A 14,134-nucleotide genomic window follows, 5' to 3' on the forward strand; every position below is an offset into this window, starting at 1 on the left:
TAGAACCTGTGGACATCACCAGTGTGATAAGATAAGATAAGATAAGATAAGATAACCTTTATTAGTCCCACACGTGGGAAATTTGTTTTGTCACAGCAGGAAGTGGACAGTGCAAAAGTTATGAGGCAAAAATTTGAATACAATAAGAATAAATACAATACACAACTGTACAGAATAGAATAAAATACTATATACAGTAGAATAAAATAAAATAAATATACAATAAGATAAAAATAGAATACAAATACAAATACTATATACAACTGAGTAAAAATACAACGATGACAGAAAGGATTATTGCACTTAGTGTTATTGCATATGTATGGATGTGTGTGCTTGATCAGTTAAAGTCTTTATTATGGAGTCTGACAGCAGTGGGGAGGAAAGACCTGCGAAATCTCTCCGTCCCACACCGTGGGTGCCGCAGTCTCCCACTGAAGGAGCTGCTCAGTGCTGTCACAGTCTGCTGCATGGGGTGGGAGATGTTGTCCAACAGGGATGACAGCTTAGCCGCCGTTCTCCTGTCACTCACCACCTCCACTGGGTCCAGAGGGCATCCTAGAACAGAGCTGGCCCTTCGGATCACCCTGTTCAGTCTCTTCCTGTCCCCAGCAGAGATGCTGCCGCCCCAGCAGACCACACCATAAAAGATAGCAGAAGCCACAACAGAGTCATAGAAGGTCTTCAGGAGTGGGCCCTCCACCCCAAACGACCTGAGTCTCCGCAGCAGGTACAGCCTGCTCTGCCCTTTCCTGTAGAGGGCGTCTGAGTTATGAGTCCAGTCCAGTCTATTGTTCAGATGAACACCAAGGTACCTGTAGCTGTCCACAGCCTCAATGTCCATACCTTGGATGTTCAGTGGTTGCAGTGGAGAATGCTTGTGCCTGCGGAAGTCTACCACCAGTTCCTTGGTTTTACTGGCGTTGATCTGGAGGTAGTTCAGCTGGCACCAGTCCACAAAGTCTTGGGTCAGTTCTCTGTACTCCTTGTCGTCCCCATCAGTGATGAGGCCGACTATTGCAGAGTCATCAGAGAACTTCTGCAGGAAGCACTGGGTGGAATTGTGGGAGAAGTCTGCAGTGTAGATGGTGAAGAGATGCTCTGCTAGTTACATAAAATGACAACTCTGATATCAGCACTTTCCAAAAGCTCGACCAAGAAGGAAGTGTTTAATTATCTTTGATTTAAAGTGGGTCACAGCTGATGCTTGTCTGAGGTCACATGGATCATTCCCACAGTCCAAAAGGCCCTTTTGAGGTGAACTTTGAGCACAGGATGACGGACGTCTGGAGGGAGTGTTAAGGCTTTAATTAAAGCAGCACCACAGGGATCCCATGCAAAGGTGCTAACATTGAGTAATCTGAGTCCAAGTGATTAATCTGGGCTGACTGCAAATGAGGAAGTGAAACTGACTAACCTGAGTAAATGTAACCATGCGTAACCTTTTCCACAATCTGATGGGTTTTCAAAAAAGCTTCTAGTCTGTAGGTTTTAGAGCCGGAAGAAACTGTTCGTGTACATGACTCGTTTGTCACATTTGAGTCGAAGCTTATTTTAAAGTTTTAATAATAGGAGTTAAAAGGTCACGCCATCCTTAAACCTTTCAGTTAACAGTAGAGGATCAAATGATACACCCACTGCTTTGAACTCATTTAAGTATTAGAAACTGTGTTCATATCCAAGACGCACTCATCAGCTTTCATAAATGCAAACATACGTGTTAGCATTTAGCTGCTGTACTGAGTTTGACCACATTGTTTCTTCATCCCAGCTCTTAGACGGCTTTCTTGTCATTTTGTAGTTAGATGTTATGGTGGAGCAAAATCTGACTGACGCTACTTTGAGTTCATTTTTAGCAAATGGTTCATCGGTCAGTGTTAAATGGCGTTTAAAAAAAACAAACCCCAAAAATGAACCACTCATGTGAAAATGCTCAGTAATAAGTTTGCATTGACGTTGGGTGAGACAGCAGCCACAAAACCTTCGGAAAGCCCGGACAAAGACTGACACAAGACTTTTGCACAGTACTGTATATTACTTACATTTCTCAAAATAAAAATGAAAAGCTGTTGACGAGTGGGATGGTATGCTGTTGCATGTGGTGTTGAGTAGCACATTGGCAGCACTCCCCATCTGCTCAGTTTTGCAGCTCATCACATATGAAACCACACTGCTGCTGTTGAGTTCTTACTTTTAATTGCGATATTTAATTCTTTTTTTTTTTTTTTTTTTTGAGTTGGGGGCAGGGGAGTTCTCTTTTTTTTTTTTTTTTTTTTTTTTTTTTTTAGTTTTGCCTGTGAAACTCAAGCTTCCTCTCCTCTGATCGCACCAGTCTAACAGTTTCTTCGCACTTCTGGTGTGCCTCTGGCACTTTTCAAATTGTGTCTACTTCAACATTTTTATTTCTTCTGTTAATCAACAGTCATATTGTTGGTGGGAGAAGAGTGAAAGCATGTCACGCCTTAAACAGTCATTTTCAGGTTAGTTTAGGAAGCTAACGTCATGCTTTTGTGTTTGCTACTGTCAGGAAGTGGTCACCTATCTCTGTCCAAAACTAGAAACATACCTACTATTAATAAACAACGTGGTGCATCTTTGTTCTGAAGTCAGAATATAAAGATGTTTCTGTGAAAACCAAACTGGATACAAAGAATCCAAACTGGAAACAAGCTGACGTAAATAGGAAGGGGTTTTGTGGATTCTATATCTGGTCTTCTGAAACTAAATGTGGCCACATTTGACAGGTGCTCTCAGGAGCTAATTCTGGTGCGCCGTACAGGTGCAATGTACACAAATAAACACGCACTTACTAATTAACATATTGAAATGCTGGGATTTAATACCCCAAAACTGGAAAATAAACTTTGTGGACAAGCTGTGGAATTTTCTGACATGTTATTTGGTGCGTTGTTAAAATCAGTCCAAAAGGCAACAACAGCACAAACATGGTCCAGTTTAGAGACTTGGCTGGGGTGAGCAGCAGCTACAGCTTCCTGTGTTAGCGTTCGTCGGTTACGTGTCATTCCCCTAAAAAGAAGTGTTGCAAAGGGGGAAACTAGCTGCAGAAACCAAAGCTGTTTTTAGTCACAGGCTGCGGAGTTGTTGCTGCTGTAAACTTGGACGTTTTACTGTAATTTTTACCACCGCTTGGTCCTGATCATCACTGAGCTGCACACGATTGAAAATGTGGCCTCATACAGCAGCTCAGATGTACTTGTCCTTCTCTCTGTCTGCATGCAGATTATCACAGCAGGTTGTCATGAATGATACGTACGCTGTGGTCAACAAGCCCAAACACGCCCATCCACCCCCATCGGCTCCCACCTACTCAGCTGTACCCCTGTCCAGATCCAATCCTGGAAGCAGGTAAAGAAACTAAAGTGTGCTTTATGCAGACATTTTAGGATTTTGTGATGCACAAACATGTAAAAAGAATAAATGGTTATTGTTTATGAAAAGTCTCATTCCACACCCTAAATCCTCGCCGTCTTCTACTTCACCACAGCAGTTCGTCTGCTGTCGTCTCAGCATATCGCTTGCATCCTGTGTGGACAGATCTTCTGTCACACTAACCCTGTGCTGGTCCTCCTTCACTACATGATCCTTCTCCGTGGTCGTGGCTGCTCAATCTTCAGCTCCTTTGTCCAGTGTATCCGCTCTCCTTCCTCTGGACATGTCCAACCAATCGCAGCCTTGCCTCTCTAACTTTGTCTTATCCTCGCCATTCTGCCTGCAGTCTATTCCTGACCTTTCTTTGTTGCTTTGGCTGATTGACCCCTTCACTCCCTCTTGCCTCTTTACACCTCCACCCTAAAGGCGTGGCATGCTTGCTGGACGCCCTTCCTGACACAACCGCAAAGGGATTTGTCCCAGGATCTTTCACTTGTTACACTATAGAGCCACAAGACCTCCACTCACTGATCATGGCTGTTTTGTCCTTTCAGGACAATGCCCACCTCCCATCACTATGACAACGACCCCAAGAGTGTGTCAGCTGCTCCCATCTACAGCACCGTCAAACCCCGAGCTAAACAGCAGAGCCTGCCACCCTCAGTGACACCCATCTATGACATAGCATCACCGACCGGTCAAAAGCCTGGGGAGGGCTCAGACTATCAGCTGGTTGCAGGTAAGAAGAGGGTGGTGAAGGAGGGGCGGGCGAGTGCTGTTTGGGATTTAAGGGGACGTGAAGACTCGAAATGTAAGGCAAGGCAAGTTTATTTGTATAGCACAATTCAACAACAAGGTGATTCAAAGTGCTTTACAGAGACATTAAAAACAACAATAAAAAGCATGATTTAAAATTGATTTAAAAAAATCAGTAGATAAAATCAGTAGTTAAAATATAAGTTTTGAAATTTAAGCTTAAAAGTGTGGATTTGGTGCAGCTGAGAACAGGTGAGTCTTCAACCTGGATTTAAATAAACTGAGTGTTTCAGCTGATCTGAGGCTTTCTGGGAGTTTGTTCCAGATATAAGGAGCATAAAAGCTGAATGCAGCTTCTCCGTGTCTGGTTCTGACTCTGGGAACTGATAAAAGACCGGATCCAGATGACCTGAGGGATCGGGAAGGTTCATACTGGGTCAGGAGGTCACTGATGTATTTTGGTCCTAAACCATTCAGAGCTTTATAGGCCAGCATCAGGACTTTAAAGTCTATCCTCTGACGGACAGGCAGCCAGTGTAAAGACCTCAGAGCTGGACTGATGTGGTCCACTTTTTTGGTCTTAGTGAGGACTCGAGCAGCAGAGCTCTGAATGAGCTGTAGTTGTCTGACTGATTTTTTTTTTTAGGTAGACCTGTAAAGATGCTGTTACAGTAATCAAGCCTACTAAAGAAGTAAATTCACTCTTTTCTTCCTGCAGCTGAGAAATCTTCAATGGACTGTAACGATTATGAAGATTTTTCCTCTTCAGTCTCAGATGTGACCAGCTTCTGTTCGCCTGGTAGCATCGGTCAGTACACCTGTTCTCACAGTTAATGTAATAGTACCTCATTTTGTTGTTCATGTTGTCACACCTCACAGACTCATAATTTCAGGTCTTTCCCTCTCAACTTTTTGTATATAGACACTTGTAAAGTTATGCTTGGCCAGTGTTGGGACTAGAGATGGCACGATACCACTTTTTTATGTCCGATACCGATACCGATATCATAAATTTGGATATCTGCCGATACCGATATGAATCCGATATAGTGTTTTTTAATCAACAAAACTGCTTTTTTAAATATCTTGCTGCATTTTGTATAAGTTCATACTCAAGTTTAAAACAACAACTACACTAAAGCTATTCTGTTATACCTGTATGCAAAAAAAAAAAAATTTCATAGTTCAGCAATACTGATCAATCTAATAAACTTAAACCTACACCATCCTCCCTATTCTGGTATTTTAAAGAGTACTTAGCGTAAATATTAAGCAACCTAACTAATAGGGTTCCAACTCCCAGCAACAACAAAAATAAATAAATAAAAAATAGGGAACCACCCCTCACGCTCCACCTCATGATGCTTAATCGACGTAATCAACCTTAATTTGATGCAGTGTGGAAAAAAAATACACAGAAATCAATTATTTTTCAAGAAATATTAAATAGATTCAACATCTTTCTTCAACAAAATTGCAGACTGCACAGATGGTACCTTCCCAAAGGAAAAAGTACTATAGCTTACTAGGGTATATATATTAGACTTAATAGTTACTATATACAATAATGGACTTCTATACATTTTACATCAGATTAAAACTTTGGGTGTAAGATTCAGATAAATATTAAATAATTAAAAGCTAGACATTTTAAATGAGAATAAGAAAGAAAAGTATGTCTTTGTGCCCCTTTTCCCTGTTCATGCCCTATCGGCCCCCCTGGCTAAACTTTGCTAGATCCGCCCCTGCACAGTTACCAGCGTCAGCTACGTAGAAAAAGATCCTCGAGTAGAAAGTAATATTAAATAAATTCTAACAACAGCTGATCAAGCTTAAACGTGCTGCTGTTGTTCAGCCGCTGGTTTCCTCTGTCTGGTGCAAAGTGGGCCAAAAACAAACAAGAGAGACGGACTCGCGACAGAAAAGCCGATCAGCTGATCATTAAGCAGTTTCATGATTGAAGTAGCAGCCGGAGAGCGAGAGGCAGTCGCTCGTTAAGCTTAACGCAGGAATGCTTTACAAACATTCAGAGATGGACTTACACACTTGCTTTACTTCTCTCGGGGATAACTTTGTCGGAGATGAAATGCGGGGTTGCTAAGCGAAGCTCCACATGCTATCCAGACCACCGACAGGTCCCGCATGCCACAGCCGCTCTATCACGTGATGCATACTGCTCCGACGTGCTAATGTTCTGAGGTGAGTTACAGCGTGTTGCAAGTTTTGTGAGGTGCTTTCGTGATATTTAATGGATCGGATTACATTTTTTATTTTTCTCCGATATCCGATCCAGTAATTTAGGTCAGTATCGGACCGATACCGATACGTAATATCGGATCGGTCCATCTCTAGTTGGGACTAACGCGTTATTAAGTAACGCGTTACAGTAACTACGTTATTATTGTGGTAACGAGCACAGTAACTAGTTATTATGCCAAAACCAGGAACGCGTTAGTCGTTACTGGGATTTAGATAGGCTCGTTATTCGTTGCTTCGTGTGGTGGCTATCGCGGAGCTTCCACAGATTCAGTAACATTAGCAAGTGGTGGAGGCCAGCAGGTGGATGAGGGAAAGGGGAGGCAGGAGGAGGAGAGACCCGAAGCGGCCGCCGGTCCGAGTGTCAGGTGAACTGAACTTCAGGTAAGAAGTTATGACCTGCAGTCTATCTGGGTCAGATATAAACCAAGTTTAGGTGGAGTTTATTTTCGTTATGCTGACTTTTCTTTACTAGCTAGCATGACAGAGTTTCTATACAGCTGGGTGGGTGCTATGTTACTGATGTTAAACTTTATTTTGTTCATAAGGTTAATTATTAGAGTTGCCAACCGTCCCATAAAAAAACGGAATCGTTCCGTATTCAGAGAAAATATTACGCGTTTCATATTGAGGTGAAAAGGAACAGTTTGTCCCGGACTTCAGCTAGAATGAAAAAGACACAAAGCTGGAGTTATTCTGTGTTTACGCTGCACAGCTGCCTCTTCTTCTCTCATCCTCTCCCCTCCCTCTCCCGTTTCTACTTCAATCATGAAACTGATCAATGATCAGCTGATCGGCTTTTCTCTCTTGTTTGTTTATCGCCCACTTTGGGCCTGAAAGAGGAAACCAGCGGATGTCGCGTTAAACAACAGCAGCACGTTTAAGCTTGATCAGCTGTTGTTAGAATTTATTTAATATTAATTTCTAGTATCAGCTGATGTTTGCTGGAGCCACAGCTGTAAAGCTGCTGGTCATGATGTTGGTTTGGATATGTGGTGAGAGGGAAACATGAAGATGAAACCAGGAGATGTCCTTACTGAATCATCAGAGCTGAACAGGTGATGGAGAAACAGGTTTACCTTTTAGGTGACATGAATGAGTTGAAGTTATGAACTGTTTCTGAGAGACAAATAACACCAGGATCCTTTTCTAAGCAGCTGACAGCTGGTAACTGTGCAGGGGCGGCTCTAGCAAAGTGTTGCCAGGGGGCAGGTAGGACATTAACAGGGAGAGGGGGGCACAAAGAAATACTTTTCTTACTTATTCTCATTTAAAATGTTTCGCTTTTAATAAATAATTATCTGAATCTTACAACAAATGATTGATAGATTGATACATATATACCATCAGAACAGTGTACATCACTGTCACAACAGCGTTTGTTTTCATTCAAAGGCTTTATGATTTTTCCTATAATGGCGGGACGGTCTCTAGTCAAAATGCCCGAGCCGATTTATTTATTTTTTTGTCCCAGTCCAGCCCTGTATGCAGCTCATCTGCAGTCTGGTGTTGCCTACATCTTCCTATTCAGAAGGCAGAATTTCTGAGTTCTGAGTACAATCAAAGCACCACGACTGCAGTTTTTGTGTTGGATGTAAAAGGCGCACATGACGCTGTGACGTAGGCTAGAATCATGGCGGCGGTCAAAGTTACTTTGCCTAGTAACTAGTTACTTTGAAAGTAACGAGTAACTTGAAGTAACTGAGTTACTTTTGATAGAAGTAACTAGTAATGTAACTAAATTACTATTTTAAAGTAACTTACCCAACACTGCGCTTGACACATTTGAACACACTCAGTAAGCATCATCTTTCTACACGGAGAAGGGGCATCGTTTAACCCAGTCCAACTCATTCCTAACCTAATCAAATACTCTGTGGATTCTGTAACTAACCAGCTAACACACAAGAAAAAATAGAGCAAAAAAAGAAAACAAACACAAGATCCTGAATGGGAGATTCCACACTCTCGGTGCCGGGCTCGGACTACACAATATGTGTTGTAGTGCTCACTGTGTCACATTAGGCCAATTAGAGAGTCGGTGTGTCTAAAAAGCATGTGTGTAAATATAGGTTGAGTAATAGCAACTAAGAAATGTCATTTTAATGTGTATGTAATGATATAGTGGTTGCATGTTAGTGTTTTAAGGGCATGTATTGTGCTCATTCTAGCTTCATATATTATTTTTTTTTATCCAAGGACTCAATGGGTAGTTGGCAGGACTTGCAGTTCAAAATAATTATGTCTTTTACTGGTGCTGTTCATCCTCAATCAAACTCAAGCCACTTTTAAGCTAACATACTTCTGACTGGTTGCTGCTCATAGGCAGAAAGTCTTTAAGCTAAGCATAAGAGTGACAAGAACGACAAGAAATACTCAGACTGAGATTTCGGTGTGGACATTAAGCTTTGGGTCAGGACTTTTTTATAGAGAGTAATGTGAACCATGTCTGACCTCTGTGTAGATGGATCGTCTCAGACGTTGTCTGGGCTCAAGTTTGGTCGGTTTTCAGTTTCTTCTTCCCGCCTGATTAATGTGTTACACTCTGCCCATCAGGGACCTTAAAAATGAACTTTCTTTAAGAACAATTTAACCCTCGTTCAGCATAGACACAGCTGTGCTAATGTGTTTTTAACCAGTCTAACCATAGCTAGTCACCAGGTATCACATCTTTGTTTGTCAGCCATTCAAACTATACTAACTCTCCAAACTGTTATTTAGTTTCCATCTTAGTTTGTGTCCAAAGTTTAAAACATGTTCTTACTGATGTATTTAATCTTTAGATGGAAACAAACTAGCTAAACTGCTAGCTTCTAGCTAAACTGCTAAACGTCTAGCTAAACATCTAGCTAAACTTTGTAAATCCTCTCTTTCATGGATGAAAGAGGATTAAGCAATATTATAAAACCTGTGACTAGTTACACTGATCATTTAAACTCTGTTGCCCAACCCTGGAGACCTGTCAGTCTAGTTAAAAATGTTTATTTGTTTGTTTGTTTGTTTGTTTGTTTGTTTTGTCACACTGTCACTTTGCTGCTCTTGTTTGCACATTTGCACGTGCATTTTGTTGTCTGCTGTCTGTTAACAAAAAAAAAGAAAAAAAAAGTCATCCTTAGATAGTTAGTTAGTTTTTGTTAATTTATGTTGTAATTCATGTTAGGTCAGTCTGTCTTGTCTCTGCTAGCCAGCTAACTACGCCTCTTAGTTAGCTAGTTTAGTGTTTTCTGTTTATTTATGTTGTAAATTTATGTTGCATGTAGCACCTTGGTCCTGGAGGAACGTTGTTTCGCTTCACTGTGTATTAACTGTGGTTGAAGTGACAATAAAGTTGACTTGACTTATTTGCTGACTGGGAACCACTTGCTGACCAGCTGGGGAAAACGCATTTTCCCAAGTGACTGAGGATTATCAGGGGGTCGCGATCTGGTCAGTAGTCCTGCGAAGAGAGAAAGAGTTTGGACTGTTTAACTCTCTGGTCTCTGTTTTTCAGAACTGAAGGAAGATTTTGCTCCAAAAATGAGTAAAGATGTCAAATAGGTGCTCTTGGAAACCTTTTGGGTGTTCCATTGGAGCTTTTCTAGCTGCTCAGAAATAAGGATTGTTTTATGTTTATTACTATTATCTGACAGCTACACTGTGGTGTGCTACTAACTATTTTAAATTTTGCTTATGAATACTGAACATGGTGTAGGTGGTATGGGGGAGGTGATGGTGATAAAAAATGTGCTAGTTGGCAGTGGTGATGACAGAAGAGAAGACGGTTTACTCACAGTTGGACTGCTCTCTTATTGCTGCATTTGTGTGTCACATAGTGAAGTTATACTTTCTCTGATTTTCTTTATTTTGTTATTTTTCAGGGTTTAACTGTCGGATTCAGAAGCCCAGAGGACCCAGAGATCCTCCAGCTGAGTGGACTCGGGTGGAGAGATGAACTGGTTTAACTGGTTTATCAGAGACTGTTGGACTGGACTGGACTGAATTAGACTTGAATCTGACTGTTTGTGTGATTTGATTTGCTAAACTGGTGTCACTGTGATCATCTGACCGGGTTCAGAAAGCTGCCTGTAAATATTTATTGAAATCATGCTTGACGTGTCTGTATTTTATGTATTTAAAGGTTCAATTTACCTTTTTGGTGGGAATAATTTAATATGTTAAATATTTCGAATAGACGTTTACAGACTTTGACCACAATCTTAAATCATATTTGACCTCCTGACCAGGGACTTTATCTTATTTTAGATGTTGAATCTTCACTGTCACTATCATTTGAAGACACAAAAGCTCAGTATCACTAACATTTGATTTTGTAACGTGAGTGTTAATGACAAATTGTAAAAATAAAAATGGAACATCACATCTGCTGAGCATAATTAATTTTTTTACTAATAAAGGATTTCTGTTAACTATAAGGTTTCATGGGGGAAAAGGATTAATTTGGCTCAACACACCTTAAGTTTTTATATTTGAAGGTTTTGTGCTTTGTACATTTTAAACAAATGCTACAAGAAGCTGATCCACGCAGGATTGCTTTTCACAAAATGGTGAAAAGTAAAAGATAAAACCTGGTTCTTTGGTCTGTGAAGTACCTAAAAAAAGGAAATTATATCAACAAGTGAAGTACTCTCAAACACACCAAAGCAGAAGTCCTCGAAGTCCTCAGAGCTAATCTCAGTACAGTCAGTCACTATGGAATAATATTCCTGGTTGGTTGCCTACATTTCCCATCATACACCTGATGGGATTTTTCATTAGCTCCTGCCTGCAGCCAGGTTGTCCAAACGCCACACCTCATATTGGCCTTCCTCATGTGCTAGATTGCACATCCCTGACTCCTCTTGTCACTCTAAGGATGAGCCAAGGAAACTGGGATTTAACAAAATAAAACCACCTTGCTTTGCAGCCTCATTTTAAAGCAATTAAATGAAATCAATTAAATATATTTGAGCCAACTGCATCATAAATAGTTTTGTTCGAGCCCTGCAGCTGTATTTTATCATCTCATTTTAGTGCTCCTGACTTTTTAAAATATATTTAGGGTTAAATTCACAACAACATGAACACATTTGTTTTTAAAACACAAACACATGGTGAAGAACAAAGTCTGAGCATGAAGCTGAAACAGCTGCTGAATACAAAGGCCTGGCTGTTTGTAGAGGAGTCCTTCCTCCTGAGGAGTACCGCCCCTCTTTAATACACGGGGGCAAAGAACACATGGGATGCAGAGGCAGCCTCTTCACTTTGTAATGCAGACTTTCAAGTAACCCGTTCCAAAGCAACCTTGATGACATTACACATGTTCCCTATGAAACTCACTTGTGTATGTTTGTTGAACCTGGTGTCTAAAACACAGTGTCCCAGATGACCACCAGGAGGCAGCAGAGCAACACCAACCAACAGCAGGAAGGCCTGGAGCCTGTTGGTGTGTGAAAGCAATAAAGGGAAGAAGAAGAACAGAGGCTCCCGAAGCAGTGTGAATGAACAGAAAGAACACACTAAGGGAGGGGAAAAGGTGGTTTCAATTAAACTTTTGGCTTCACTGGACTGTGGTCACTGTGTGTGTGTGTGTGTGTGTGTGTGTGTGTGTGTGTGTGTGTGTGTGTGTGTGTGTGTGTGTGTGTGTGTGCACGTGTGTGGGGCTGTCTTTGTGAGAACCACTGTCAGTTTAAGACCTTGTGAGGACATTTGCTGACTTTGGCACAGAGCTTCAAAGAGCCATGTGAGGGTTCAGACCTGGTTTCAGGGTTCAGGTTTGGGTTATTTGCCACAGCGACATGTGGACACACTTGTATTACTCGTGTTGTGGGAACATAAATGTGTTCACACAACCACATTGTGGGAACGCAACTCTTTTAATTGGATAAAAAGAAGTCCCCATAAAGCAAATCATCAACTTTTAGTGTGATGCTGGAAATGAGTCAAAGTGATGTCCTCTGAAGTGATGGAAACACAAAAGTGTGTGTGTGAGAGAGAGACTGACATCATCAGATCTGAATCAGGTTCAAAAAAAGAGGAGATGATTCAGCACACACACACACACACACACACACACACACACACTGTACAACAAAGTGTGTGTCAGTGTGCATTTTTGTGTCTTTTGTCTTTTGCAACCACAGGGCTGAGCTCTCTATCATGCCTTGCTGTAATCAAAGAAGTCTACCAACACACGCACGCATCCATGCACATGCATATGCACACACACACATGCACACACACACACACTTGTCTGTCCCTCGGTTTGAGTCTAAAAAACCACTAAATGCAACTCTCGTGCTGCCAGCTGCGCTGCCAGTTTGCCGCAAAGCACACTCCATTTATTACAGGCATTTTACACGTGCGCACACACACACACACACACACACACACACACACACACACACACACACACACAGGTCATGGGTGTTGGCTTCTTCAGTGGAGGAGAGACCACAGGCATCCATAGATGGAGAAAGAGGGAGGGAGAAAGGGAAAAGGAGAGCGATGAAATCGAGTGATAGACTGCGATATTGGAAATTAAAGGAGGATTTTTTTTTAAACCCATCACTCACATGTCCACATATCTACGCCTGTGTGTATGTGTGAGCTGTACACTTCCCGGGCACTTTATTAGGAACACCTGTGCAGTATAATCCAATCCAACAGCACTGCTATAAATTCTTCCTCCACAAAGTTTTATACATTTCCAGTTCTTCCTGGTAATTTCAGGAAAGAGGTAGGGGGTTTTGGTGGACTGTGGGGGGCTCACTCTACAGTTGGAAGCACAGTTTGTCTTTGCATAGTGAGTTATTGTTACCTTAATTAACAGAAGTCAATGCATTTTTTAAACAAAAATCTGTTTTACATAAAACTTTTAACATTTGTAGTTATTTTGGGGGAAGGTCAAATAATATTAGTCTGTGTTTGTGTGTTTGTGTGTGTGTAGTTTTTTATTAGTGTAGTGTGATGAAAAGAAAATGGTGGAATAGTTCCAACTCTAATCGTTTGGTTAATCAGCTTCTGACTGAACTTGTGTCACAGTACTGATCGTGTGCTGTGCAGTTGGTGTAACGAATTTGTCAGTCACATGATCAAGCATAACCTTGGGAGCAGTAATTTTTTTAAAATCATGTTTTATTCATTAGGACTTGAAACTAGACACCACACACTGATAATGAAAGTGCGTGCTGAGCTCACAGATCAAGGGAAAAGTTGAGCCGTTTACCCAGGGACTTCTTTTTACAGCCACAGGAGGCGCCCCCTGCTGGACATGCAGTCTCTTCTGCATTAGCTTCCCTTTCCAGATCCCACATTCGTGCCTTAAATCTATCCCTGTTTTTATTTTTTTTATCCATAATTAAATTATAAAAAAATAAATGTTCATCACATATTTTCCATTACATGATGCTGACAGAGAGTGAGAGAGGGAAAAATGGGGGGGCCGAGGGAAAGAGCAACTTTAGATGAATGAGGAGACGAGGGGCTGAAACTCAAAGAGAGAGACTGAGAGAGAGAGGGAAACAGAAGCCTAGCAATGGAGTGATAAAATAGTGAGAGAAGAGATAAAGCCTGTGAGGGCTGAAGGAGAGACGGAGACAGATGGAAGCAGACCTACAGAGTGATGAAAAAGACAGATAGTGGTTTAGCAGAAAGAGAGAGTGATGAAACAGAGGGATAGATAGGGAGAGAGAGAGAGAGCGCAGTCCTGCCACTGAGCCTTGTTGCTAGGCAACTGAGCAGCTCCTCTTTGAAG

At 41.4% G+C, this 14,134-nt stretch overlaps 1 protein-coding gene across 2 annotated transcripts in view; it reads left to right on the forward strand.

The window, feature by feature from the left end:
- Nucleotides 1-10,761, forward strand: part of ptpn18 (protein tyrosine phosphatase non-receptor type 18) — a 35,414-nt gene extending 24,653 nt beyond the window's left edge. For both annotated transcript variants that reach the window (XM_026155332.2, XM_026155333.2), the window contains exons 13-16: nucleotides 3,241-3,366; nucleotides 3,945-4,129; nucleotides 4,865-4,954; nucleotides 10,260-10,761. In XM_026155332.2, the coding sequence (XP_026011117.2) occupies nucleotides 3,241-3,366; nucleotides 3,945-4,129; nucleotides 4,865-4,954; nucleotides 10,260-10,333 (475 nt within the window). In that variant the 3' untranslated portion in view covers nucleotides 10,334-10,761. The remainder of the gene's footprint in view (nucleotides 1-3,240; nucleotides 3,367-3,944; nucleotides 4,130-4,864; nucleotides 4,955-10,259) is intronic.
- The last annotated feature ends 3,373 nt before the right edge of the window (nucleotides 10,762-14,134 follow it).

This window comes from Astatotilapia calliptera, chromosome 20 (assembly GCF_964374335.1).
Source record: "Astatotilapia calliptera chromosome 20, fAstCal68.1, whole genome shotgun sequence".
Taxonomy (NCBI): Eukaryota; Metazoa; Chordata; class Actinopteri; order Cichliformes; family Cichlidae; genus Astatotilapia; species Astatotilapia calliptera.